The 26,767-nt window shown below is 43.8% G+C and overlaps 1 protein-coding gene across 6 annotated transcripts in view; it reads left to right on the top strand.

Annotated features, from left to right (window-relative positions):
• The window catches only part of KCNH1 (potassium voltage-gated channel subfamily H member 1), a 360,906-nt gene that overhangs the window by 36,024 nt on the left and 298,115 nt on the right, over positions 1-26,767 (top strand). For all 6 annotated transcript variants that reach the window (XM_035722493.1, XM_035722490.1, XM_035722489.1 and 3 more), the window contains exons 4-5: positions 7,435-7,563; positions 13,294-13,412. In XM_035722493.1, coding sequence (XP_035578386.1) covers positions 7,435-7,563; positions 13,294-13,412 — 248 coding nt within the window. The remainder of the gene's footprint in view (positions 1-7,434; positions 7,564-13,293; positions 13,413-26,767) is intronic.

The following is a 26,767-nucleotide window of genomic DNA, read 5'->3' as shown; positions in this document are numbered from 1 at the left end:
TAAAGGATTGTCTTCTACTTATTCAGTGCTAGGAGCGATTTATATGTAAGGGATATTGATTCTATGTTGAAAAATATTTTTATTTGAAATGTCTTTCTTTTTAATTAGACTTTCTAAATACCATTTATAAAGTCAGGGGTGCCTGGGTGGCTCAGTCATTAAGCATCTGCCTTTGGCTCAGGTTATGATCCCAGGGTCCTGGGATCAAGCCCCTGATCGGGCTAAGTCTGCTTCTCCCTCTCCCACTCCCCCTGCTTGTATTCCCTCTCTCCCTGTGTCTCTCTCTGTCAAATAAATAAAATCTTAAAAAAAAAAGTCAAAAAAATCATGGCAGCGTTCTTCTTTATAGTTCTGAACTTTATATAATGTTTGGGAAGCTTGCCTCTTTACCTAAATAATGAAAATATTATTCCATTTTTTTCCTTCTGGTATGTTTAGAGCTGTGTTCGGATATTTAAAACATTAAACCAGGGGCGCCTGGGTGGCTCAGTGGGTTAAGCGTATGCCTTCGGCTCAGGTCATGATCCCAGTGTCCTGGAATCGAGCCCCGCATCGGGCTTCCTGCTCGGCGGGGAGCCTGCTTCTCCCTTTCCCACTCCCCCTGCTTGTGTTCCCTCTTTTGCTGTGTCTTTCTCTGTCAAATAAATAAAATCTTAAAAGTAAATAAATAAAAAATAAATAAAACATTAAACCATTTGGAATTTGTTATTTTCCACATTGCTTATTTAGTTGTCTCAGTACAATGTATAAAAGAATCTAGCTCTCTCCCCTTCTAATTTGAAATGTCCTTTTCTTAGATGCTAGATTCTCACACATTCATGAGCTTGTTTCTCTCCTCTCCTTTTCTAAGAGTCCTTTTGTAACTTATTAGCTATGTGAATTTGATTAAAATGCTGTCCCACTGGGCTTTCCCATATTTAAAATGGGGGATAATGCAGTCACAATTCCATCTCACAGAGTTGCTGTGAGAAGTTAGCCATAATGTGTCAGGACTGGACCCCACTGTAAGCACTTAATAAATGATATTGTTGTTTTCATTGTTGTTTGTTTTAGGGCTGTGCCAATGGCTCTTAGTCATTGGACAGTCGACCTTTGAATAAGGCAAGGTTAAGGGTGTCAGCCCCCCACCCTTGCAGCTGAAAGTCTAGGTATAACTTTTGACTCCCCCAAAACGTAACGACTCATAGCCTACCGTTGACTGGAAGCCTTACCAATAACATAAATAGTTAGCACATATTTTGGATGTTATATGTATTATACACTGCATTCTTAAAGAAAGCTAGAGAAAAGAAAATGTTACAAGGAAAATCATAAGGAAGAGAAAATACATTTACAGTACTGTATTTTTTGAAAAAAATCCGTGTTCCCTGGAGGAAGTGAGAGGGACAGGCTCTGAATTTTCATTCCAAATAAAATTCTCTTTCTAAAAAGAAAAAAAAAACCTCTGTATAAGTGGACGTGCACCACTCAAAGGTGTTTTGTTCAAGGGTTAACTGTGGGAGATAGTCCTTGTTATTATTTATCTTTCAAAAAATTTCAAAGATTTCTTGTCTATTCTTCTACCTGTATTTTTCTACTTGAATTGAATTTCAATTCATCAAACTGAGAAAAACAAACAAAAAAGAACAATTGAGATTCTGATTTAAATTGCATTAAATTTATATATTAAATGGAGTGGTTTGACATGTTACAAAATTGAATCTTCTCATCTACAAACAACGTAGCTCCATTTATTTAGGTTTTGTGTTTTGTTTTGGTCTTCCATCACATTTTAATTAAGTTGAAGCTTAGGCATTGATTTTTCTAGCTTCCCCCCCATGTCTGAGACTGGTGCTCTTCCTCAGAACCGGTAGAAGCAGCTCTGGAGTTTCATTTAACACCTTGAAATACATTCTCTTTTAAGTCGTCCAAATACCCCTCTGAGGTAAGATCGAACATTTCAATCTTACAGGGGAGGAATTTAAAAGGAAGGGAGGAATGTATCAGACACCTATATATTTTTACTGAATCTAAAGTAGGTTTATTATCCCCATTTTGCAAATGAGGAAGCCGATTCTTTTATTTTAATAATTTTTTATTGTTATGTTAATCACCATACATTACATCATTAGTTTTTGATGTAGTGTTCCATGATTCATTGCTTGTGCACAACACCCAGTGCTCCACGCAGAACGTGCCCTCTTTAATCCCCACCACCAGGCTAACCCATCCCCCCACCCCCCTCCCCTCTAGAACCCTCAGTTTGTTTCTCAGAGTCCATCGTCTCTAATGGTTTGTCTCCCCCTCCGACTTACTCCCCTTCATTCTTCCCCTCCTGCTATCTTCTTCTTTTTTTTTCTTAACATATATTGCATTATTTGTTTCAGAAGTACAGATCCATGATTCATCAGTCTTGTACAATTCACAGTGCTCACCATAGCATATACCCTCCCCAATGTCTATCACCTAGCCACCCCATCCCTCCCACCCCCCACCACTCCAGCAACCCTCAGTTTGTTTCCTGAGATTAAGAATGAGGAAGCTGATTCTAAGAGGTAGAGGTGACATGGCCAAGGCTTATGGTAAACTAAGAGATAGGGCTCAAACCCGGGACTTGGGGTTCCCAGTCAGATGTTCTAATGGCCAGTGGCCACTGCTTCTCACTGGTGCTCTCTCGGACTCTCTGGACTTGTCATTTGTCTCAGTGAAGGTGCCCTGAGACCAACCGGTCTGTTTCCTAAGGGAGGCTGCCATTCCCTAGTCTAGTTTCTGGACCTGTCATCTGAATGGCCCAACACGTTGCAGCCATTCCCATGAGCCAGTGATGTGGAGGTCAATTCCATTGCTGTTGCATATGGCTTGGATACCTGGCTACCTGGGTACGGAGAGTACCGGGGAAGAGGCCCAGGGTAGGAAGAAGCCTAACGGAGGCCAAAAAAAATCTCTTGTATACCCGAGCCTTGCTTTTTTTGTTATCTGACTGCTGGGGTTGTGACACCCGATGGCCACGTCAAGTTGTCAGGTTCATTACTACATGACCCGAGGCAGCTAGTAAGGGATGAGAATCACAGATCACAGAGTGAGCAGGAGGAGGAGCTTGACCCGGGGCTGCCCCTCCACTGCACCCTCAGCCAGGAAAGACCCGCTCTCCCAGCAGCACCTGCCTTTGCTATGTTTTTCCTGGATTTGTGCATTGATCTTCCTTTATTTATCATTCACCCTTTGTCCTTTTTGCAGAAACAGGACATCAAATACTTGCTTTTCTCAATTTGCCCACTGTAGGCACTTGGGTGCAGAGGCAGAATTTTAACCCCGTCTTCCTGATTTTTGTCTGTATGTGTGAATATCTGCTTGCAATGCCTCTCTTGTTATCTTGTTGGAATGAATTGTAATCCAGAATCTGGGCTCTCTCGGGGAGATCCCTGGAGGCCACCCGCCCCGGCCTCTGCCTCTGGGCAGGTCTATATCTGAATGGAGCCAAAGGGCTCCTGACTATCCTTGGGGGCATCGAGAGACGTGGAAGAGTGCGGCTCCAGGCGCTGGGCAGCCTGTGTTCACCTGAAGCACCTGTTTTATATATTGAGACTTTGAGTAATATTTCACTAGTTAAAAATGCTTTGCTCTTAAGAGTAAAAGGTTGAAATTACTAGTCTGTGCCACCTAGGTGGGATTCATGTTCTCCTTTGAAAGAATTGCAGAAATGAAAATTTAAGCCCATTCTGCTTGCTTTCCTAGAGTATGTGTAAGGAATGCTACTTTGGGAGAGAGACGGGTCTGAGTGACTCTGAAGACACTGGAAGTAGAATTTATTTCTTTGGAACTCAGCAGGTATCCCTAGAGTAGCTGCCCCACCAAGGGTGTTGAGTTTCCCAATTCCAGGATGGCGCCTTCTGGAGTTGAGTGATGTAATAGCCTCATGTGACCCTATGTATAACATTGCACTACACAGGGGTGCAGGGTGATGAGACAGAGAAACCTCAGATCTCTTGCCCCAGAGTGCATTGTGGTCTATTTAAGGAAAGAGCCCGCCACTGTTAAGGTTGGAAGGGAAACATCACTTAGCACTTTCTTTCCTTGCCTGTGATCAGAAGCAATTGAGAGAGATTCAGTCTTCAGACAAATGGAGGTTAAAATTTCCCCTTCATGACCAGCAAAGCTGACCCTAGAGAATGTACTTTATGTCTCTGGGCAAGTAACTTTCTAAAAGTGCAAGTAAGTTTCTAAAAGTGAATCCTAGAATCAGACGGACTTCCCCACCCAACACAGGTGGCCCTGGAGAACCGCAGGCTTCGCCGCCTGTCACTCATTCCCCTGCCCTTTTGTCTTCTCCCCTAACACTTATAGAATGGCGAAGCAGAGCAGGGTGCGGGTGTGCGGATTCATCTCTAAGAAAGCAGATGAAGAGAAGTGGTTGAGCTACACATGTCCAATTCTTAACCCCTGAATTACCAACCCAGGGAAAAGACCCAAGAGTTCCTTGGAGATCTGTTTCTCCATGCGGAAACACCAGATCAGGGAGTATGAGGTTCCCTCCCTCAATAAGCCCAACTGATCAGCTGGAGATGTGCTCTAAGGCCATGCATCCTGACTGTATGGATTTTTGGCATAAGATTCATATGTATTTCCCGAAAAGAAACTATCGGAATAGCATGTGTTTAATCAGGGAACGTTTCTAGAGGAAGCACTGGGCTCAGTTTGGTGGAGAGAAGCACACAGCTTTAAACAGATTGACCTGTAGAAATTGGGGGGGGGGGGATTCAAGATGAGCTTAAACTGTAGTAAAATGAAAAAGGCCTCCCACCAGTAGGCTCTCGTGATCTGGGAGGTGTGGGGTAATGTCATCAATCCCAGGAGTCATAAATGGAATATCAAGATTAGATGGCACAGTCCCAACTGGGAAAGTTCACAGGCATGGGGCCCAGCTGATAGAGTGCAGTGGATGGCTGAGAGGTGGCAGCTCGGGAGGTTATGGTTCCAGGGGCTCTTGGGGTTAGACCTCATGAGTGGGGGGCCTCTCCTCTCATTCCTTACTGGTTTGATAAATTAGCAGTGTTTTCTGGTTTACGATCTGAAAAAAAATTGCTTAAGTAACTTTTTTTTTTTTTAACAGCAGAAAGAAAATGGTTTTTTGATTTGTTTGCTTTTTGTCTCACCAGCTAGGATCTAAGGGAAGGCTGTGTGTACGTAGGCTCAATTGGTGTGACGCTTTATTTTGAGTTTTCTGTTGCTTAATTGAAAATGGTTTAAAATCCCACAGGTTCTGAGCAGGGAACTGGGAGGAGTGGTAACACAGACCTTTCAAAAACAGTAGGTGATTCAAAGGCCATATTCTTCTTGATTTTAGAATGCTATGTGTGATTTTTGTATGGTGGGTTTTTCTTTCAAAAACATGTTTTTCTTCAAGTGACATTATAACCTGTTTAGCTCTTAGTCTTCTAAGAGCACCCAGAAACAGGCAGCTGAAAATTATGGAACAGGAAAATCGGCAGAGGATTAAAGTTAACTATGGATGAATGTATAGATAATGAAAATTTAAGCAGAGTATATTCCCATCTGATCTATTTGCTGCCTGCTTGACTGTATATTTTATGGTTATTTATGCTTCCATATGAATAAGTGGTATAGCCAGATATGTAAGCTGGTTATTGTTAAATTGGATTGGTTAATCCTAAAGTCAATCAGAGATGTCTGTCTGTCCATGTTGTAGTACAGTATGGAGTGTGCTGTGATTCCCTGCAGAGAGACCTAGAGGTACCACTTGGGGATTTATTTACATCTCCCAAGATTCAGTGAGTTGTTTGCTTGCTATCTTAAGATAAAATAATACATGTAAAATGCTGAACACAGTGCCTGGTATATAGGAGGCTTCTCTAATTCTTTTTTTTTTAAGATTTTATTTATTTATTTGGCACAGAGAAAGAGAGAGAGAGCGCGCACAAACAGGGGGAGTGGCAGAGAGAGAGAAAGGGAGAAGCAGTTTCTCTGCTGAGCAGGGATCCTGACTCGGGGCTTGATCCCAGGGCTCTGGGATCATGACCTGAGCCGAAGGCAGATGCTTCACCGACTGAGCCACCCAGGTGCCTCAGGAAGCTTCTCTAATTCTTAACATGGAGAACTACTTACTGTATTTTAACTTGAAAATGGTTATAAAATAGCATGTAAGGGGCACCTGGGTGGCTCAGTCGGTGAAGCGTCTGTCTTCGGCTCAGGTCATGGTCCCGGGGTCCTGGGGTCAAGCCCCACATCGGGCTCCCTGCTCGGCGGGAAGCCTGCTTCTCCCTCTCCCACTCCCCCTGCTTGTGCGCGCGCTCTCTCTCTCTCTCTCTCTCACTTTCAAATAAATAAATAAAATCTTTAAAAATAAAATAAAATAAAATAGCATGTAAAGTATTATCCCAGTTCTGCAAAATTCAGCAAATAGTTAAGTCCTTATATCCCCGGTGCTGTTTAAGGACCTGGGATGTGAGAACTAGATAGGGAAGAACTTACCATTTCTTTGTGTCTCATTTAATTTGGCATCACAGAGTTGATTGGTGTGGCTTGTTAGGATGTCCTCTATAGGTAGAAAACACTTGTTTTCCCTAAATCTTTTTTGGAAGGCAGACACTGACTTTGTACAGATATTTAGCCATAGATACCTGAGTGGGTGCCCTCTGAAAAGTTAGATGAGTCCTGCCCACCTTTCTCCTTGTGTGAATTAGAGCAGTGCTTTGGAAGAGCACGTTTATCCCCTGTTTTCGCTCAGGAATAAGGATTGGAAGTTGAAACACAGCGGTTGAGCTTCCTAAGGCACTAATGGAAACACAGCCCAAAGCCCCCTGGAAACCTTCCTTTTTGAGGGAGGCTTTGCTGGGACAATGATCGCGATGGTTCTCTTCCTTTTTCAGCACATTGTCGTCTGCCCCATTGCTTTGGACATTTGGGTTTTTAATCTGGGGAGAGAGACTTAGAAATAGAGCTTTTGGCCCATGGTTGATTGAGCATGTGAGTCAAATTGATGGATGCCCAAACTGGATTTTGACACTGGGGGCCTTTAGCAATGGAAATTTTGAGTTTGCAGTGGTCTGCTGGCCATGGTTGGCAATGCCCATCCTGGTCCCTAATCTTTACTTGTCTACTGCATGGTCACTAAGGTGAGTATTTAGGTTTCTGTACCTTAGTGACTTCCATGAGATCAGGAGGGATTTTCAACCCATTTTCTAATCATTTTGCAAGGGTTAAGAGATCTACACTTACCAAATATTTGAACCGAAGAAAATCCCTGCCAAATAGTCACTGTGAAAGTTTTTTATCCCAGCAAGAAGAGGAATTCATGGTATGATATCCCAGCACCCAAAGGAATGAAACCATTTAAAAATGAATTAATATTTGTACCTGTTCATTCCCAAGTTTTTATTTCAGCACCCCTCACATGAGAATGCAAATTTCTGACCAACCTTTTGATATTTCTTTCAGGGACACCTGTGTGGTTCTTTGTGAAAATTGCTCCAATTCGAAATGAACAGGATAAAGTGGTTTTATTTCTTTGCACTTTCAGTGACATAACAGCTTTCAAACAACCGATTGAGGATGATTCATGTAAAGGTTTGTAACTCTGATTTGTACTAACACATTTATGCAGTTTTCTTTATCCTGTGGTGTGACTCCCATTCCAGAGAATTTGAGGTTGCCAAGGCAATCTCTGCACAAAGATCAAGATTTAAACTTTAATTTGTGTTGGGTAAAGCATTGTATCATTCTGGAATGTATTAAGGGGGAGAAGGGGAGGGAAAAAAGCTTTATTTAGGAAAGCATTTGAATCCATTTTATACCTTTTTAGAGTAACCCTTTCCAGTAACGATTAGACTAGAAGAAGGGAGTTGGCCCCTCTGGTATCAGCGGAGTCTTTTCCAGTGTCCCCATGACGGATGTCAGTCACCCAAATGAGGCAGTCCGTGGCCACATGCATCTTATTTGTATGTAAACTTTGTTGGATTTGACTGAGTTCTTGCATTTCAAGATTGTTGAAGTAGATTTTAACACATCTCTACCTCTGTGGTTGATTAAGTCTGTGGCTGGTGAGTTTGTTGGAAACGCGGTATTAATGAGGCCAGGGTCTTAAGTAACATTTCCATATGGGTCATTTAATCAGCTCGTGACCACAGATTATGGTGCTTAAGCTATATCTTGTGCATGTAGTTTTTGAATAACATTGGGGGCCAAGGAAGGAGAGGGCTCAGGATTTCTAGAACAAGAGTCCTCTTGAAGAGGTCAAGCTAATCAGATGCACAAAAGATGGCATGTTATCCCCAGAGGTTTGGGGTTCGGGGGTGTCATGCGTCCTCTTCCGTAGCATGCATGCCAGGTAACCAAGAGGCCATAGCTCTTCTTAGTTGCAGTGCTTCTTGGCTCTGTGGTTGATTTTCCATCTCTCTCTCTGAGAACTCTGCTCCTTGCCGTTTCCTGAGATGCAGCAGAGAGATGTGAGTGGAGTCCAGGGAGAAGTCAAATTGGGGAGTATAATTCTTGATGTGACAAAATTGTGATTGTTACATGTGCCTTATAGGAGGAAATATAAAGCATTATGTGGATGCTCTCCCGGGCTGTGTCCGCTAGCATATTTGGAGGCTCACATTTATAAAGTTCAGAGCACAATGCTGTGTATATACCAGTGCATCGTATTTTTTTTTTTAAACTATCTGATAACCCAGTAAATCAATTACAGCCTGCCTTTTGGTTTCAAGACAGCAGCAGATGTAAAGTTTCTCAACTAGCGCCTCAGACTCCTGCAGTCTCCTCTTTCTCCTGCAGGTTTGTGATTCCCTGATTTCTGGTTTCTGACTTGAGGATTTCTCAGGGCAAATAGTGATTCCACGGTGATAAACTCACTCATGATTAAGTGTCATCCTGCTACCCTCTAGAAAGGCCATTTGCGTTTTTAACTGAATAGACTCATAAAATACTAAAGGCAGTCAGATATTTTGACATTTGTAAGTTTTGTCTTCAAAATATAGAGTCAGAATGTTGGTTGAGTCAGACTGTTTGCCTCTCGCCACTGCTGGAACATTTTTGGGTGACATGCAAGTATTGTTTAGTAGGAAAGGCATACTCAACAGGGAGCGCTCCTCACACGCCACCTGGCTCTCTGCATTTGGCTCTTATGAAATGCAAAAGAGGAGATCAAAGTGATGCAGTGAGATTTGCCTCCGTTTATTTTCCAGGAAAAAGAATGCTCTACTTCAATTAACCTGACTTGGTGATGCATTTCCTCACTGATGAGAGTTTTGGTGTGTACACACACACACACACACACACACACACGCACACTCACATGCACACGTGCACACTTCAGTGCTCCCTGTAGGAACGCTGCTAGTGATCACCCTTAATGCCTTCTCCACGACATGACGTCATAAGCCTGTCCATTTCCAATGCCACACAGATATGTTTGGACCCTCCCTCTTGTTATGTCACTATGCCCCTGGCCTCCTTTGAGTTGGTACTCTATTTAGGACAAAGTCAAATTTATTTTTTATTTTTTTATTAACATATACTGTATTATTTGTTTCAGGGGTACAGGTCTGTGATTCATCAGTCTTACACAATTCACAGCGCTCCCCACAGCACATACCCTCCTCAGCATCCATCACTCAGCCCCCCCATCCCTCCCACCCCCTCCACTCCAGCAACCCTCAGTTTGTTTCCTGAGATTAAGAGTCTCTTACGGTTTGTCTCCCTCTCAGGACAAGGTCAAATTTTATATTAGTCTGTTTGTGATGGAAGAACATGATAGTAGTCCAGGCCTTGCTAGTTTTAAGTCTATAAACTGCAGCTCTGGCTGCAAGGGTCCAATCTAGGAAGATACGTTGCCATGCGGCTGGATTGTTTTCCTGACTTGACCTTTCTTCTTGGATGTGCTCTCACATTGGGAGCTTCTGGCAGATTCCAGCTGGGTTTTCAGGACCGCACCTCAGTCAGCAGTAGGAGTCTTAAGAGCCTTGCTGACCCAGGCTTGTTTAGAATTCACTTTTGAGCGGGAAGGGGAGGGTGGATTAAGCAAAACCCCAGAAATCCCCGGATAATTGCTCTTTGGCATAGCAGCACGAGATGTTTCCCACCATCAGATCCATCCTTTGTTTTAGTCAGTTGTGCTCAAATTGTCTTTAAAATGACATTGTGTTCCTTGATCACGCAGTGCCTAACTCTGGGGCTTGGGACTGGGCTAAGTGCATCCAGTAGTGGGATAGGAGGAGACAGCTGGTGCCTCACATTTTCCCACAGACAACCCACAAAGTGGTAAACACATGGGATAGTCCTCTGCGGACTATTTCAGCATCGGACACAAAGTAACTCCCCCTCCGCCGGTGATTGGGCTGCCCTGAGGCCCCTTTTTCCTTCGGTGTATCAGTTCTCAAGCTCCTTGTTATGAATGATCCGGGCCCCTGACCGCCTCATCTTCTCTTTTCTGTTCATCTTTTGACTGCTTCCCTTGCTCTCTGACAAAAGGTGTCCACAGATGGCGTGGGCCAGGAAATGTAAGTCAAGCTAGATTTGCTGTTTGGTAGCAGCTCTGGGTGTGTGTGTGTGTGTGTGTGTGTGTGTGTGTGTGTGTGTGTGTGTGTATTTGAAGTCGGAATGAGAGAGTAGATGAGAATTCGTGGCTGAAATGAGAATCTGTGATGTTCCAGGGGTTTCATTTGTTTCTAATCTCTTACTTTTGTGTGTGTGTTTTAAATTTAAATTCAATTAATTAACATACAGCGTATTACTAGTTTCAGAGGTAGAGGTCAGTGACTCATCAGTCTTACATAACACCCAGTGCTCATTACATCACGTGCCCCTCCTAATGTCCATCCCCCAGTTACCCCATCCCCCCACCGCCGCCCCTCCAGCAGCCCTCAGTTTGTTTCCTATGATTAAGAGTCTCTTAAGGTTTGTGTCCCTCTCTGGTTTGGTCTTGTTTTATTTTTTCCTCTCTTCCCCTGTGATCCTCTGTTTTGTTTCTTAAATTCCACATATGAGTGAGATCATATGATAATTGTCTTTCTCTGATTGACTTATTTCACTTCTTTTCTGTTATTGTGGATAATTGGTAGTGGCTGCAGGATATTTTTCTCTGTCCTATTCTCCCCTTTGAGCTAGGAGGCTTTGGCACATGGGTAGAGAAGAATTAGATGGTAAGGCTCAGAGTTTTCTCTCTGCATTGTTCCCTAAGAGGTGAGGATGAGTCATCCCTCTTGTTTTGTCTCTTACCCCACCAAATAATCTCACACTAAAGGAGTAAATTCATTTTTAAAGACCCACGTATTTACTTCTACATAGTAAACTTGAGCCAGATTCAGATCACAAAAGGAATGTAACACTTCAGAGGAGATTTTTAAAGGCCAAAGATTGAGAATGTGCAGGGATGAGGGCTCTGGCAAGCTGTTGCAACTGCAGACCCTTCTCCATATGTCTTACTGTGCGATATTTGCAAGGTACTCTTAGGAAAGGATCCGGGCAGTGGATAGAAGCCACAGGTGCCATCGGCCCCTCCATACTAGCATTTTATCTATCTGCCTTTAGGATGATGGAAAGGGGATGATTTAGTGGCTGCTCCTTGAAGAAGCCACCCTAGAGTTTTCGTTATTTCTACACTGACAGGGAAAAGATCGGGGCGCAGGACTTGAGGATGCTTAGGCAGTGTCCACACTGACTGTCCGTCTTGGTCCCCAGTGTCCTTTATTCTCGTTTGTGCGTTGGGGTACGGCACCAGCTCCTCTAAGAGAATCTGTGACTCTGCAGGTTAGGACCAGCCTGGCCTCACAGCCTCCCCACTGGGGTCAGGACCCCTGATAGCCATCCTCTGTAGCTTCTACTCAAAGCGTCTTGGCAATGCTTTCCTAGGGGAGGGGCCTCCAGGTCTGTCTTTTCTCCTACCCCTGGACTTACTTATCCTTGGAGGAACTGGAATTTCATCTCATCCCAGAATCCTCTTTTCTGGCTGAGGGAGGATACAGGGCTGTGTGGGCTAAAGCAACCTAGTGGGGGCTTGCCCCTGTTGAAACCAGCAGCCGTTGTGATGGTCAAGGAAGGGGGATGTGGTTGTCCTTACTGAGAATGGAGAAAGGATCCAGTGAGTACTTTTTAGCCGACTGCTGGATTGCACATTGTGTGCCGTCCTGGTAGAGGTGTGATGGAGAATTTTACACTATGTGTCCATTTCCCCGTCCAACACCCATTCATTTTCCCATGCCTTCCACTCAGGTCGTGGAAAGCCAGCTCCTTTGAGAGCCAGATTCTTGGAAAGGTTTCAGGGCTAGCCCAGAGAGCGGGAGGCTAGCCTGAGCCTGGGGAAATGCCCAGAGGTCGAGGGATCTTTCTTTTCACCCCTTGTGCTAGATCAGCTTATGGACCGGGACCCTGAGCTCCCTGCCATGCAGGATCATCTGTCCTGCCACCTCCTTCTTATCATTTGTCTCAGAGTATGCGTTGTGGTGGTGGTATAGTGATGGTAGTGGAGGGGTGGGTTGGATGAGGGTGGGTTGCAGAGCCCTTGCTGATGTTTGCATGCACAGCTATGTTTTACCTCATTGAAAAATATACTTTCTGTTCTTGAAAAGCTCTGTAGAATTCAACTCCAGCTTTGTTTTGAGCTGAAAGAGAGCCTAACTCTGAAAGAGACCTTAAAAAAATCCAAGTTCAGTACTAGGGCTCTTTGGGATTCTTGTTATTTGGGGAACCTGTCACCGATGGTCCTTCCCCCATCCCAGAGCAGACTAAAATATGCCCATGCTTTCCCCCCACCTACCCAGGGGTTAGATTCATTTCTTATTCCCCTGGCTTTGGAGATTATAATGCATGGGATGGCCATTTAACTAGCTTGTCCTTGCCACCCCTGGAACCAGCTCAGTCTCTACTAGATCAGACTGTGTGGGGGTTGGGAGCAGCCCGAGCCCAGTCACAAAGTCAGAGAAATATCTTGACTGCCTGGTGTTATCTGACAGGAAAGCTTTGGGCCAGAGTGGAAAGTTCTGGACTCTTTGTAATTGTCTAGGCACCTGTGCCTCAGTTTCCCCATTTGTAAAACAGTACTGAAACCTGCCCTACCTATGTCACAAAGCTATGATTAGGACAAAGTGAAAGTGCAGGGAAAAGTAAATGGCTACACAAATTTGAGTGTGTCTAGATGCTTTTCTGAGCAGCAGGTCTGGGTTGGGAGGAATGCAGAGTGACTCACGGGAGCCCAGGAGGACAATGGGTGTGTGAGCTTCCGACAGTGTAACTGGTGGTGTGAATGTCCATGACGTTCAGGACGGGGTTGAAACTGTCTTTTCTCTCCTCTGCATGCTCCAGGCTGGGGGAAGTTTGCTCGGCTGACCAGAGCTCTGACGAGCAGCAGGGGTGTCCTGCAGCAACTGGCTCCCAGCGTGCAAAAAGGCGAGAATGTCCACAAGCACTCCCGGCTGGCCGAGGTAAGGGCGGGGGGGGGGGCTAGCTCTGCTCAGACCGCACTTCCCTGGGGTCCGTGGGCTAAGAAGTTGGCACAAAGCAAGTGTGTGGTTTGGAAGGGACCTTCAGGACTCCCAGACTCAGGTCTTGGCTGGGCTACACACCATGATGTGTGATTTGGGGAAAGTGACCTAACTCCTTTGGGCGTTGGACTTTCCCGTCTGTAAGAGGAGACTGCGAATAGCTCTGTTCGAGCTTATCGAGGTTACAGGTGTCAATTCACTGTCTTGAGGGAGTAGAGAAGGAGCTAGAAGTGCTGTTTACATGAAGGGGTTTTTACTTATAATTTCGTTATTTGAGCAATGCATATTATTAGAGGAAAAAAAGATAATAAATAGGAAACAAACAAAAATCACCTGTAATCCCACTAACCAGATGGCTTGTTATAATTTTTGTATGCATTCTTTAACTCTTTTTGTTAAGTATATGCTATTTCCTAAAGCCTAATAAATACATTTTTTCATAGTTAATATTTGTGAAGTTCAAATGTACCTAAGAATCAACGTGTACATTTAATGTGGTTGTGTTACCTTTTCTTCACTTTATATAATCATGAACGTCTTTCCAGGTTAATAAATGTACTTGAATTTATTGCTGTTCTGGGTAACCCTTGCTGTAAGGAGAACCTGTGGCGATGGTATTCTCCCTGCTGCTGGGACAAATGAGAGGCTGGGAAGCCTGGACAAGGTGGTTCCCTAGGCTTAATGCACCGCAGTTACTCTTACCGTTTTTGGTCTTTCTGCATCCAAATCCCGTATTATCTGCCTTCGATGGTGCCTGGCCTTCATTTTGTCAATTCAGCCTGGGTGGACCAGTGAAGAGCGTTATCCCTAGCACACGGCGAACTTCCATCTTACCCAGATATGACAACGTAAGCTGTCTGTCTGCCATGTGATGGCTGCTCAGTTCTTGACTCTTGCTCAGATGACAGGGTCCTTTCTGGCCTGACTCGTGGCTCCCACCCAGACTCCTAAGTGAGGAACAGCCAGCATGGGACAGCTCACATTCGGTGCCCTGAATGTCAGATGAGCTCACTACAGATAATCTCCTCTCGGCATCCAAAGCTTCTGCCAACAGTGGGGATGGGAGCATTCACCTGTGTCACGTTAGAGAAGGAAAGGCACTTGGAAGCATAGCTTTTGGTCCTGATGTGGGCTCAGTATATCATAGAAAGAAAACTAAAGGAGACCTTTTGGTACATAGCCTGTGCTTTCCCTGCCCCTACTGCCGCTTTTGGTTAATAAGGCATCCACCTTTCATGCTGCTCTCTGCCTTGCTGACTCTTACTCAAGCCACATTCCTGGTGCAGGCTCCTCGTGCACACCAGGCTCACTCTTATCTGAGATGTCTTGTGTGGCAGCTCCTTCACCAGCCTCAAGTCTTTGCTCAAATGTCATTTTCTATTTCCAATTTCATTAATTTCTACTCCAATTTTATTCTTTCTTTTCTCCTACTTTGGATTTAATTTGCTTTTTTTTTTAGTTTCCTAAGGTGGAAACTTAGATTATTGCTTCTTGATCTTTTTTCTTTTCTCATATATGCATTCAATGCTATAAATCTTCCTCTAAGCCCTGCTTTAGCTGCATCCCACAAATGTGCTTAAGTTCTGTGTTCATTTTCATTTAATTTAAAATATTTTTAAATTTCTCTTGAGATTTCTTCTTTGATCCCCTGTGTTATTTAGAAGTGCATCGTTTAATCTCTGAGTATTTTGGGATTTTAGAACTATCTGTTATTGATTTCTAGTTTTAATTCCACTGTGGTCTGAGAGCAGATGTTGTATGACTTCTGTTCTTTTAAGTTTGTTAAGGTATGTTTCATGGTCCAGATTGTGGTCTATCTTGCTGAATGTTGCAGGTGAGTTTGGGAAGAATGTGGATTCTGCTGTGGTTGGATGAAGTAGTCTATAGATTGTCAGTCATATCCAGTTGATTGATGCTGGTGTTGAGTTCAACTATGTCCTCAGTGATTTTCTGCCAGTTGATTGATGGTGGTGTTGAGTTCATCTGTGTCCTCAGTGATTTTCTGCCTGCTGGTTCTGTCCATTTCTCATAGAGGATTGTTGAAGTCACCAACTTGATAGTGGATTCATCTATTTCTCCTTGCAGTTCTCTCTGTTCTTGCCCCACATAATTTTGCTCTGTTGTTAGGAACATACAGATTAAGCGTTGTTACATCTTCTTGAAAAATTGACCCCTTTATCATCATGTCATGCCCTTCTTTATCCATGCTGCCTTTTCTTGCCCTAAGGTCTGGTCTATCAGAAATTAATATAGCTACTTCTGCTTTCTTTCTTTTTTTTTTTTAAAGATTTTATTTATTTATTTGACAGAGACACAGCGAGAGAGGGAACACAAGCAGGGCGAGTGGGAGAGGGAGAAGCAGACTCCCTGCTGAGCGGGGAGCCCGATGCGGGGCTCAATCCCAGGACCCTGGGATCATGACCTGAGCCAAAGGCAGACGCCTAATGCCTGAACCACCCGGGCGCCCCATACTTCTGCTTTCTTTTGAGTGTTAGCATGGTAAATCTTTCTTCATTCTTTTATTTTAATCTATCTGTGCCTTTATATTTAAAGTAGGATTCTTGTAGACAGCATACAATTGGATCTTATTTTTTGATCCATTTTGACAATCTCTGTCTTAACCGGCATATAGAGACTACTGATGTTTAAAATGATTATTGATATAGTTGGATTAATATCTGCCATATTTGTTACTGTTTTCTGTTTTTTTGCTCTTGGTCCTTGTTCCTGTCTTCCTATCTTGTTGTCCACTTTTTCTGCTTTTAGTGGTTTTAACTGAATGTTTTATATGATTCTATTTTCTTTCCTTTCTTAGCATTATCAATTACTTTTTTTAGTGGTTGCCCTAGAGTTTGCAATATATACTTACAACTAATCTGAGTCTGCTTTGAAATAACACTGTGGCTCGGTGGGTTGGGTGACTGCCTTTGGCTCAGGTCATGATCCTGGAGTCCCGGGATCGAGTCCCGCATCGGGCTCCCTGCTCGGCGGGGGGTCTGCTTCTCCCTCTGACCTCCCCCCCCTCAGTACTCTCTCTCATTCTCTCTCTCAAATAAATAAATAAAATCTTAAAAAAAAAAACAAGAAATAACACTATACTGCTTCATGGGTAGTGCAACTACCTTAAATAATAACAAAATAATCCTAATTCTTGATTCCTTTCTTCTGTTCCTTGTATCATTGCTATCGTTATCCATATGCATAGGTAAGTATATATATACATACACACACACACACACATACATACAGAATTAAATACATTGTTTCTATTTTATTTTGAACAAAGTGTTTCCTGTTATATCATTTAAGAATATGAAAAATAAAAGTTTTTATTTATCTTCACTTTTTCCTTCTCTGATGCTCTTTCTTTATGTAGATCTGAGTTTCTGACCTATATTATCTTCCTTCTCTCTGAACAACTTCTTTTAACATTTCTCGCAAGGCAGTTCCACTGGCAACAAATTCCCTTAATTTTTGTCAGAAAAAGTCATTATTTCTCCTTCACTTTTTTTTTTAAGATTTTATTTATTTATTTGAGAGAGAACGAGAGAGAAAGCACAAATTGGGGGAGGGGCAGAGGGAGAGGAAGAAGCAGACTCTTCGCTGAGCACGGATCCCAATGTGGGGCTCCATCCCAGGACCCTGGGATCATGACCTGAGCCAAAGGCAGATGCTTAACCGACTGAGCCACCCACGCACCCCTCCACTTTTGAAAGAATTTCACGGGGTACAGAATTCTAGGCTGGTGTTCTTTTTTTCTTCTCTCAACTCTTTAAGTCTGCTCTCTTTTGTTTATGTTTCTGAGGAGAAGTTAGATGTAATTCTTATACTGGCTCCTTATAAGTTAGGTGTTTTTTTTCCTCTGGCTTCTTTCAGATCTTTTCTTGAACTTTGATTTCCTGCCATTTGGATATGATATGCCTAGGTGTGTTTTGTTGCTTGTTTGTTTTGTGGTCCTGTATCCTGCTTGGTGTTCTATGAGCTTCCTGGACCTGGAATTTGGTGTGTGACATGAATTTGGGGGAAATTCCCAGTCATTATTACTTCAAATATTTTTTTGTTTCTCTCTTTCTTCCCCCTCTGGTGTTCTCATTACACATCTATTACACCTTCTGTAGTTGTCCCACAGTCCCTGGATATTCTGTTTTATTTATTTATTTTGTCGGTCCTTTTATTACAGGATTTCTATTCCTTTAGCACCTGCGGTTCTTGGTCATGCCACTTTTAAGAATGAAGAGATAGAACAGACGAAGAGTGGTGGGCAGCAAGGCAAAGTTTATTGAGCAAGAGTACAAAGCTCTTGAAGAGGGTGGGGACCCGAGAGGGTTGCTGTTGGGAGTTTCTAAGTTTAGGGTTTTTTATGAGCTCTTTTGCAGAATGATCTTAAGCAACCAGGGCGTGCTGAGTCGTGCCGATCAGGACTTTGATCACATATTTTTCTACCTATTAGGTTCATGTCTACGTGCTGATAGTCTTTTTGGGCTGACATCTGGGGGCTTTTGTCTTAACCGCCCCTTGCTCGTGATAGTGACAAATGCTCTGTGGCTAATTGTTTTATTTTAGGACATTTTGTAGAAGTCATTTCTGCAAAGGTTGCAAAACAGAATGCCAGTGTGGTCCTGTCGAAGCTGCACACAGGATGGTAGTGCTGTTCTATCTTAGCTGTCCTGACTCCATATTTTCTTGTTGGTGACTCTGGCCCTGACTACCCAACTGTCCAACTAATTCCTAACACTATTTGTCTTTGCTTTTCAGTTTTGGAGGCTTCTATTAACATATCCTCAAGCTCAGAGATTCTTTCCTCAGCTGTGTTCAGTCTGCTAATGAGCTCATCAAAGGCATTCTTCATATCTGTTATAGTGTTTTTGATCTCTAGTATTTCCTTCTGGTTCTTTCTTAGAATTTCCATCACTTTGCTTAGATAACCCATCTGTTCTTGCATGTTACATTTTTTCATCAGAGCCCTTCCTGTATTAATAATAGTTGTTTTAATTCCCGGTCTGATAATTCCAGTGCCCCTGCCATGTCTGGGCCTGGTTCTGACGCTAGCTCTGTGTCTTCAGTCTGTGTTTTTTGGCTCTGAGTATGCCTTGCAATGTTTTGAAAGCTGAACTTGATGTACCAGCTAAAAGGCTCATGGGTAAGTAGACCCTTAGTGGTGTGGGGGTGAGGGGTCAGGGAGAAGCAGCTTTGTATAGTCCTATGATTAGCTGTTTTAGTGAGTTTATGCCACTGGGATGTGAATTTCATGAATGTATTTCCCCTACTTCCCCCAGACAAAATGTATAGAGGGGCCCAGAATTGGGTATTTCCCTCCCCCCAGGTCAGGGAGGCTCCATGAAACCCAACACATTAGGCTCTGGTTATATAATTTCTGCTGAGGGCAGGCCTTTCTGAAAGAGAACAGAATGCTCTGTTACCTTTCTTCTCCTCTTCCAGAAGCAGGAGGGGTTTTTCTGATTTTCACTGTGAGGCTCTGGTAGAGCTCCTGGAGGTAAAACTCACAAAACCATGCCTGACTCTCCCTGACCTTTGTAACTCTCAGACTTGGCCACACTGAGCCTCCAGAGATTTGCCAGTTATGGGGTAAGTTTTCCTATGGTGCTAGGTCTCGTGGAAGCTTCTGCTCATGGGTTTCTTCTCTGGCAGGTTGTCAGAGAAGACAGTTTTTGGTGCAATGGTTTGCCCTGCAGTTTCACTTCTCTGATGGATCTAAATTGTCGATTTGGGGGGTTTGTTCAGCTTTTCACTTGTGGTTAGGATGGAGTGACAATTTCCAAGCTCCTTTCCTCCTGGACTGGAAACTGGAAGTTGGCTATTAAGTTTGAAACAGAGAACTCTCTTCCCTGGCCATAGCCTACAGCCAATTTCCTGCTCGATTTTCTCACTGGGAGGTGCCACTGGCCAAATGGAGATTGAGGAAGAGTATGGATACCTCAGACCTCTCCCACTTCTAGGAAAAATTCTACACAAAGTGCAAGTGGACTGGAAATAGCAGTTCTGCTTTTCAGTGGATTGCACTTGGTATTTTCAAGGCCAACTTATTTCCCTGTTAGACTATTCTTTTCTGAGCTTGGGCAGTGTGGTGTTGGTCCTCGCTTTACTCCTTATGTCTCCCTCCTGGACTGATTGTAGGAAAGAAGGAGGCACTTACTGTGTGCTAGGCTCTGTTCTTCTTGTCTTTGATACTCTAGACAACTCAGAGCAGTTTTACAGAGGGGGAAATGGGGGCATAGGGAAGGTCACACTTGTTCGTAGTCACCTGGCAGGACATGGTGGACTCTGGATTGAGAACCAGGTTTATGTGACTTTAAACCCAACCCATTTCCCATTTGGGCAGGTTCCTTCTGTGCATTCTCTTCTTCCCAGCCCTCTGCTGTTACTCATCCCAGGGTCATACCAGACCTTCTGGCTTTAGACCTCGTAGAGGTCCATGATCTCCCTCATCTCAGGGAGAGAGAACCAAGGCCACCTTGTCTGTTATTCTTGAGCACCCCGTTCCCTTGACCTCCGTTGGGCATGAGCACTTGTTCTTTTAGAGGACCAGTTTATTTTCAGATTCTAAAAGTATCTTAGTCAGTGCATAAGTTTGGCCGGAGGACCCTTGTCAAGGATTGAGTTCTGTGGGATGCAGACGCTGGGTAACATCTATGAAAGAAAAGGGGGAGGAGGCAGCCCCTGGGCTGGGGGAACATCAGACCACAGTGCAAATCCGAGGGAGGCTCTGCAGACTGACACGAGCTCTGCAGCAGATGCCAACTAGGGGAGTTCTACACGGGGCAGAAGGGCCAGGACTCTCAGCCACCTTCTTGCTCAGCCATTGGTGGTACCTCAGCAGAAAGTTCGGGTTTCCATCCCTTAGGAAGCTAACAGGAGGCTGTCCGCTACCTGCACCTGCAGCTGGGTAGACGGTTCTTTCCTGAAGTGTGATTTGAAGGGGAGATTTCGGAGTTTACTACCACGCTTTCTGCCTTTATAGGGCAGAAGGTCATGGTTGGTGTATGAGAGAGCATCACTCCTGCTCTGCAGGATTTCGCTGTGGTTTTCACGTAGGGGTGAGCCTGCTGGCGTTTGGTCTGTCTGGGGGCACTCTGCTGCCATGCCGGCCCCTCTCTCTCCCTGGAATGGCTGTGGGGAAGACATGGAGGGGAAACCACGTTTCCCCGTCACCTCCTCTTTCAGTTCTTCCCTCTGAGGGAAGCCAGGTCAAGATGTAACCTGAGATATGCCATTGTGGTGGCTGGGGCACGGTCACATCATTCAGCCAGGTCCCGGCGGGTGTGTGGTCCAGCTCATGAGGCTCTCCGTCCCACCCTACAGAGATCTGGTTAATGCTGTATGTTCTTCGTATGTTCTGCTGCTATTCTTTATGCAGGTAAAGTTTCAGCCCCCTTTAATGGGCTGAAACAGCACTGCACATTACTACCCACTTAGCAACGTATTCAGTTGTGTGGTTTCACGCAAGTCATTTCAACTCTAAGAGCTTCCATTTCTTCCTCTTCCTTCTCTTCAAGTGGAGGTAGTGAGTTCAAATGAGAATAATAGGTACCCATAGATTTGTTCAGAGCAGGGAAGGTTCCTAATGCAACCACTTTGACATAATAGTAAATGCTCAACAGTATTAGCTTAATATTAAGTTTCGATTTTTGGTTAAGTCCTTTTTTAAGAAGTTCTCAAAAAAAGGAAATCCTGCCATTTGGGACAAGATGGATGGACATTGAGGACAGTGCTAAGTGAAATAAGTCAGACAGAGAAAGGCAAATACTCTGTGATCTTACTTATTATATGTGGCATCTAAAAGCAAATAGGCAAACAAAACACCCAAGCTCAGAGAGACAGAGGACAGACACAGAGAAAAGATTGGTGGCTGCCGAGTTGGGGGTGGGAGAAATGGGTGAAGGGGCTCAAAACGTACAAACCTCCACTTATAAGATAAATAAATCCTGGGGATGTAACTTACAGTATGGTGGCTATAGTTAACAATACTGTATTGGATATTTGAAAGTTGCTAAGGCAGTAGATCTTAAAAGTTCTCATCATAAGAAAAAAATGCTTGGGATGCGTGGGTGGCTCAGTCGGTTAGGCATCTGCCTTCAGCTCAGGTCATGATTCCAGGGTCCTGGGATCAAGCCCCACATCGGGCTCCCTGCTCAATAGGGAGTCTGCCTGCCCCTCCCCCTGCTTGTGCTCACTTGCTCTCTCTCTCTCTGACAAATAAATAAAATTTTTGAAAAAAGGAAAAAATGCTTAACTGTGTATAGTGATCATTTCACAATATATACATATATCAGATCATGAGGTTGTACACCTGAGACTAATATAATGTTATATGTTAATTATATTTCAATAAGAAAACAAATTTCAATTTTTGGAAATAAAACAGGTTATTCTTTATCAGATTTTATTTTCTTTTTTTAAAGATTTTATTTATTAGAGAGAACGAGCAGTGGGGAGGGGCAGAGAGAGAGAGAGAAGCAGAGAAGCTTTTCCCCTCCCCCCCCACTTAATAGTTGTATTTGGGGTATTTCCCTGAGAGTACATATCCCCTTCATTCTTTTTAATGGTTGCTTTGTCTTTCCCCGCATCCCCACTGAGCAGGGAGCCCGATGAGGGGCTCGAAGGGCTTGATCCCAGGACCCTGAGATCATGACCTGAGCTGAATGAAGGCAGGCACTTAACGGACTGAGCCACCCAGGTGCCCCTACTTGTATTTTTTGTTTTGGGTTTAATTTAGAAATCTTTTAAATATTCAGAGTAGTAGAGAGTAATTAACAAACATTCCCTTATTTATACTATCTAGATAGTGATTTCTTACTTCAGATCCTTTTGTAACAATGAAAATATTAAAGATAAAGTTGAGGTACTCTTTGAACTTATTCCTAGAGGTAAATCACTACTCTGAAGTTGTGTGTCTCCTTGTTATTGATGTTTTAATATTTGTATTACTTATGTATTTATCCAGAAAGCACATATAGTATAATTGTGTGTTTTTTAAAAATATATTTGCATGACTGAGGGTTGCTGGAGTGGTGGGGGGTGGGAGGGAGGGGGTGGCTGGGTGATAGGCATTGGGGAAGGTATGTGCTATGGTGAGCGCTGTGAATTTTGTAAGACTGTTGAATCACAGACCCGTACCTCTGAAACAAATAATACATTACACATTTAAAAAAAAAAGATGATAGCAGGAGGGGAAAAATGAAGGGGGGCAAATCAGAGGGGGAGACGAACCATGAGAGACTATGGACTCTGAAAAACAAACTGAGGTTTCTAGAGGGGAGGGGGTTGGGGGGATGGGTTAGCCTGGTGATGGGTATTAAAGAGGGCACGTTCTGCGTGGAGCACTGGGTGTTAAACGCAAACAGTCATGGAACACTACATCAAAAACTAATGATGCAATGTATGTTGATTAACACAACATAATAAAAAAATATATATATATTTGTATGAATGATATCATACTGTGATATTTTACAACTTGCATTTTATACCCAATATTGATTTTTGAAAGCTTTTTATTTCGAAAGAACTACAGATTCACTGGAAGTTGCAAAACTAGTACAGAGGGTGTCTGGTACCCTTCACCCACTTCCCTTAGTGGTTAACATTTATATAACTGTCCTACAACAGCAAAGCCAGGAAAGTGACATGTGTAGAATAGTGTTGATTAAATTAAAGATTGTATTTGCGCTTCAGCAGTTTTTACATGCATTCATTTATGTTTGTGTGTGTGTGCAAGCATGTGAGTATATATTTAGTTTTGTAAGAAGCTGCCAAACTATTTGCCAGTTGCAGTTGGTTCTATCACTTTATCTTCCTACCAGAAACATAGGAAACATCCAGTTTCTCTGCATCCTTGCCAGCATTGCATATTGGCCCTCTTTTTCATTTTTTTTTTACTAACGAGGATGTCGTGATATCTCATCGTGGTCTTAGTTTGCATTTTAGTAAATGGCTCAAGATGCTGAACATCTTTTCATGAGTTTATTTCCAACTACAGATTTCCTTTGGTGAAAAGCTTATTCATGTCTCTTGCCCATTAAATTCAGTCCTGCTAACATTTCTTTCTTTTTCATTGCTTTAAACATGTAGGCATGCTTTAAATCTTCTCTCTTGGTGGTTCACTTCCTCTGGTGGTGAGCTTCTCTGCAACAAGAGGCTCTTGCGGGGAGGGCGTTGGGTTCCCAGTTGTGGAGGCATCTGGATGTGGTGGTTGAGATTGTCTGTGCCATGTACCATAAACTTTCACCTGGTTCAGACCCTTTTCCATAAAAGTTTTAGCCCTGGGGCTCCCAGGCATGTGAACAGTGTGAATTCTGGCTCCACACTTGAGTATGGCACACGTTTGAGGTTCTCATTTTCCCACAGATAGCCCTTTTACCACCCAAAGTTCCAGACAGGTGTCCAGTTTCCTTTTTATGTCTCTGATATATGTGGTAGATGTCTTTTGTTCTGTGTTTGTCAGGACAGCCCGTTGTCACCCCGGTCAGAGCATGTGTGTTCCCCTCCTGTCATCTACAGTGTATACCCTGTTCTCATAACCCCTGCTTCTGAGAAATGCCTGGGCTGTTTGGTCTCAGCTCCGACTGGCTGCTTTGTATTGTGTTCTTGTTTTGTTTCTGGTACCTGAGATTTTGAACTCTTCTATTTCTTTTTAAGTGTTGAGTTTTTATTTTAGGGGCACCTGGGTGGCTCAGTCATTAAGCGTCTGCCTTCGGCTCAGGTCATGATCCCAGGGTCCTGGGATGGAGCCCTGCATCGGGCTCCCTGCTCCGCGGGAAGCCTGCTTCTCCCTCTCCCACTCCCCCTGCTTGCGTTTCCTCTCTGGCTGTGTCTCTCTCTGTCAAATAAATAAATAAAATCTTAAAAAAAAGTGTTGAGTTTTTATTTTATTATTATTTTTTAAAACTTTTATTTATTTATTGAGAGAGAGCAAGAGAGAGTGCATGATCAGGGGGAGGGACAGAGGGAGAGGGAGAGAGAGAGAATCCCAAGCTGACTCCCTGCTGAGTGTGGAGCCCGACTTGGGGCTTGATATCACGACCCTGAGATCATGGCCTGAGCCAAATCAAGAGTTGGACACTTAACAGACTGAGCCACCCAGGTGCCCCTTAAATGTTTGTTTAAATATTATCTCAACATGTTTGGTATGACTGGAAGTTTGCCATATTAGAGCTTAGTTCACACTATTGAATGTTGGCTTCCTAAACACTTGGGCTCTTGTGACTATGATAGGTTCCTGGAAATGGAATTAAGGAGGCAGAAGGTACAAACATTTAAAACTTGCTAGAAAGTGCCAGAGTTCACAGAACAAGGTAGTACCAGTTTATGCTGCCTGTCCAATCACACGTGCCACTTTCTTCTCTCACTGAGAATTGGTGCTAGCAATTGTTTTATTCAATCTGAAGTTTTAACATTTTCTTTTTTTTTAAAGATTTTATTTATTTATCCGAGAGAGAGAGAGAGAGAGAGAGAGAGAGAAAACGCATGCACTCGTGAGTGGGGGAGGGGCAGAGGGGAAAGCAGTCTCCCTGCTGAGCCTCAATCCCAGGATCCTGAGATCATGACCTGAGCTGAAGGCAAACATTTAACCAACTGAGCCCACCCAGGTATCCCTAGAGTTTTAACATTTTCATTAATTTTTAAAGGAAGAGCACTTATTTTTCGTGCACTGCACAGGGATTTGATGTGATAAATACAGAGGATGTCTCCCTTACATGCGTGAGCACGCTGCCCCAGCCATCCATCGGTACGACATGCAGGAGGCGCGTGAGGTGCTGCTGAGCCAGCCCCCTCCCCCAGGCAGCAAGCAGGACAGAGATGCAGAGAACTGAGGTCTGCTCACTGCACACATGCACAGCCGCGCTTGCTCTCTGCATTCGCAGGGGACGTGCGGAGGGACTGTCTGCTGCTGAGGGAGAGCAGAGGTGGGTGCCAGGTCCGGGATGAGTCTGTGTCATGGTGCCTAGTTTTCCAGTCTCACGGGCCAAAGTCTCTGGTGCGTGGTACCAGAGCGAGCGCGGCTGTGCATGTGTGCAGTGAGCAGACCTCAGTTCTCGGCATCTCTGTGTGCCTTGAAACTGAGATTCTTGCTCCACTTTTTTTTTTTTTTTTTTTTTTTTTTTGCTTTCTGGGTGTTGACTTCATTTGACTCCTTTAGACTCAGGGAAAATTGACAACACTCCAGTGGTCCCTCACTGCTAGACGGTTCTCTCCTGCTTTGGAGAGGAAATCTAACCTGGACAACAGGAACTTCTGCCATAAGCACCTGGGATTTGGGCTACTTTTGCCTCTCATAAAGAGTCTTTTTAAATACTCAAAACTATCTCAATGTGCCTGTAGGTAGTAAGTTTGTCATTACCAGGGTTGTTTGGAGGACCACTTGATGATCTGTTGAATATGAGCTTGGGAAGTGCGGCTGGACTCATGGCCTTGCCCTTGCCTTCCAGCCCTGAAGGCCAGCCTGGGCCTGGTTGCTCTGTGTGCACTCACAGTCTATGGGGCTCCAACTGGCCAGCCCTCTCTTGTCTGAGGACTGGGATCTTGTGGTGGGGAGAGGATTCTTGGCTTTTCTCCTAGGAGGATCATTTTGTGTATGTGTTTATTATATTTTAATAAACTGTTTACTCAAAACACGCACGCATGGGAAAACTCAAATGTTCGTTGATGCCAGAGATCAACCCTATATTTGATTTTGGTAAAAAGTTATGAATAATCAGGTGAAATGAAGGTTGAAGATTTTCTACAGCTTTTCTCTTTTCTTTCTTTTTTTTCTCTTAAGAGACGGGATGATATAGTGGAAAAGAAGGGGATTTGGAGTCAGACTGACCCGAATTCTCATCCAAAGCTCCACTGCATTCCAGCTGTGTGACTTTCTGAAAGTTACTAAGCCTCACTCATCTTTCCTCATCCTCATGAAATAGGATACGACCTACCCCAAAGGACAGTAGTGAGGATTTGCGATGCTTTACAACAAGTATGATCTTATTAATCTCCACTTAAAAATCCTTTAATGTCATCTTCCTACTTCTTTGGATGAACTTAAAATTTATGTCATGACTTACAAGACTCAGCTCATCTCTTCAGCTTTATCTGGCTGCTCCCTGCTCACTCGGAGTGTCAAGCTCTCTCTTGCCCCTGGGCCTTGGAATGTGCCCTTCCTCTGCCTGCAAGTTCTTGCTCCTTCTCTTGGCTGGGTTAGTGCCTACCCATTCCTCAAATCTCAGTGTAGACATCACACACTCCTGACTGTCCCTGCCCCACCCCAGGCCAGTTCAAACTCCTCAGATGCTTTCCTC

The sequence above is a fragment of the Zalophus californianus genome, chromosome 10 (genome assembly GCF_009762305.2).
Source record: "Zalophus californianus isolate mZalCal1 chromosome 10, mZalCal1.pri.v2, whole genome shotgun sequence".
NCBI classification, from domain to species: domain Eukaryota; kingdom Metazoa; phylum Chordata; class Mammalia; order Carnivora; family Otariidae; genus Zalophus; species Zalophus californianus.
This window is presented reverse-complemented; position numbering and strand designations above follow the sequence as displayed.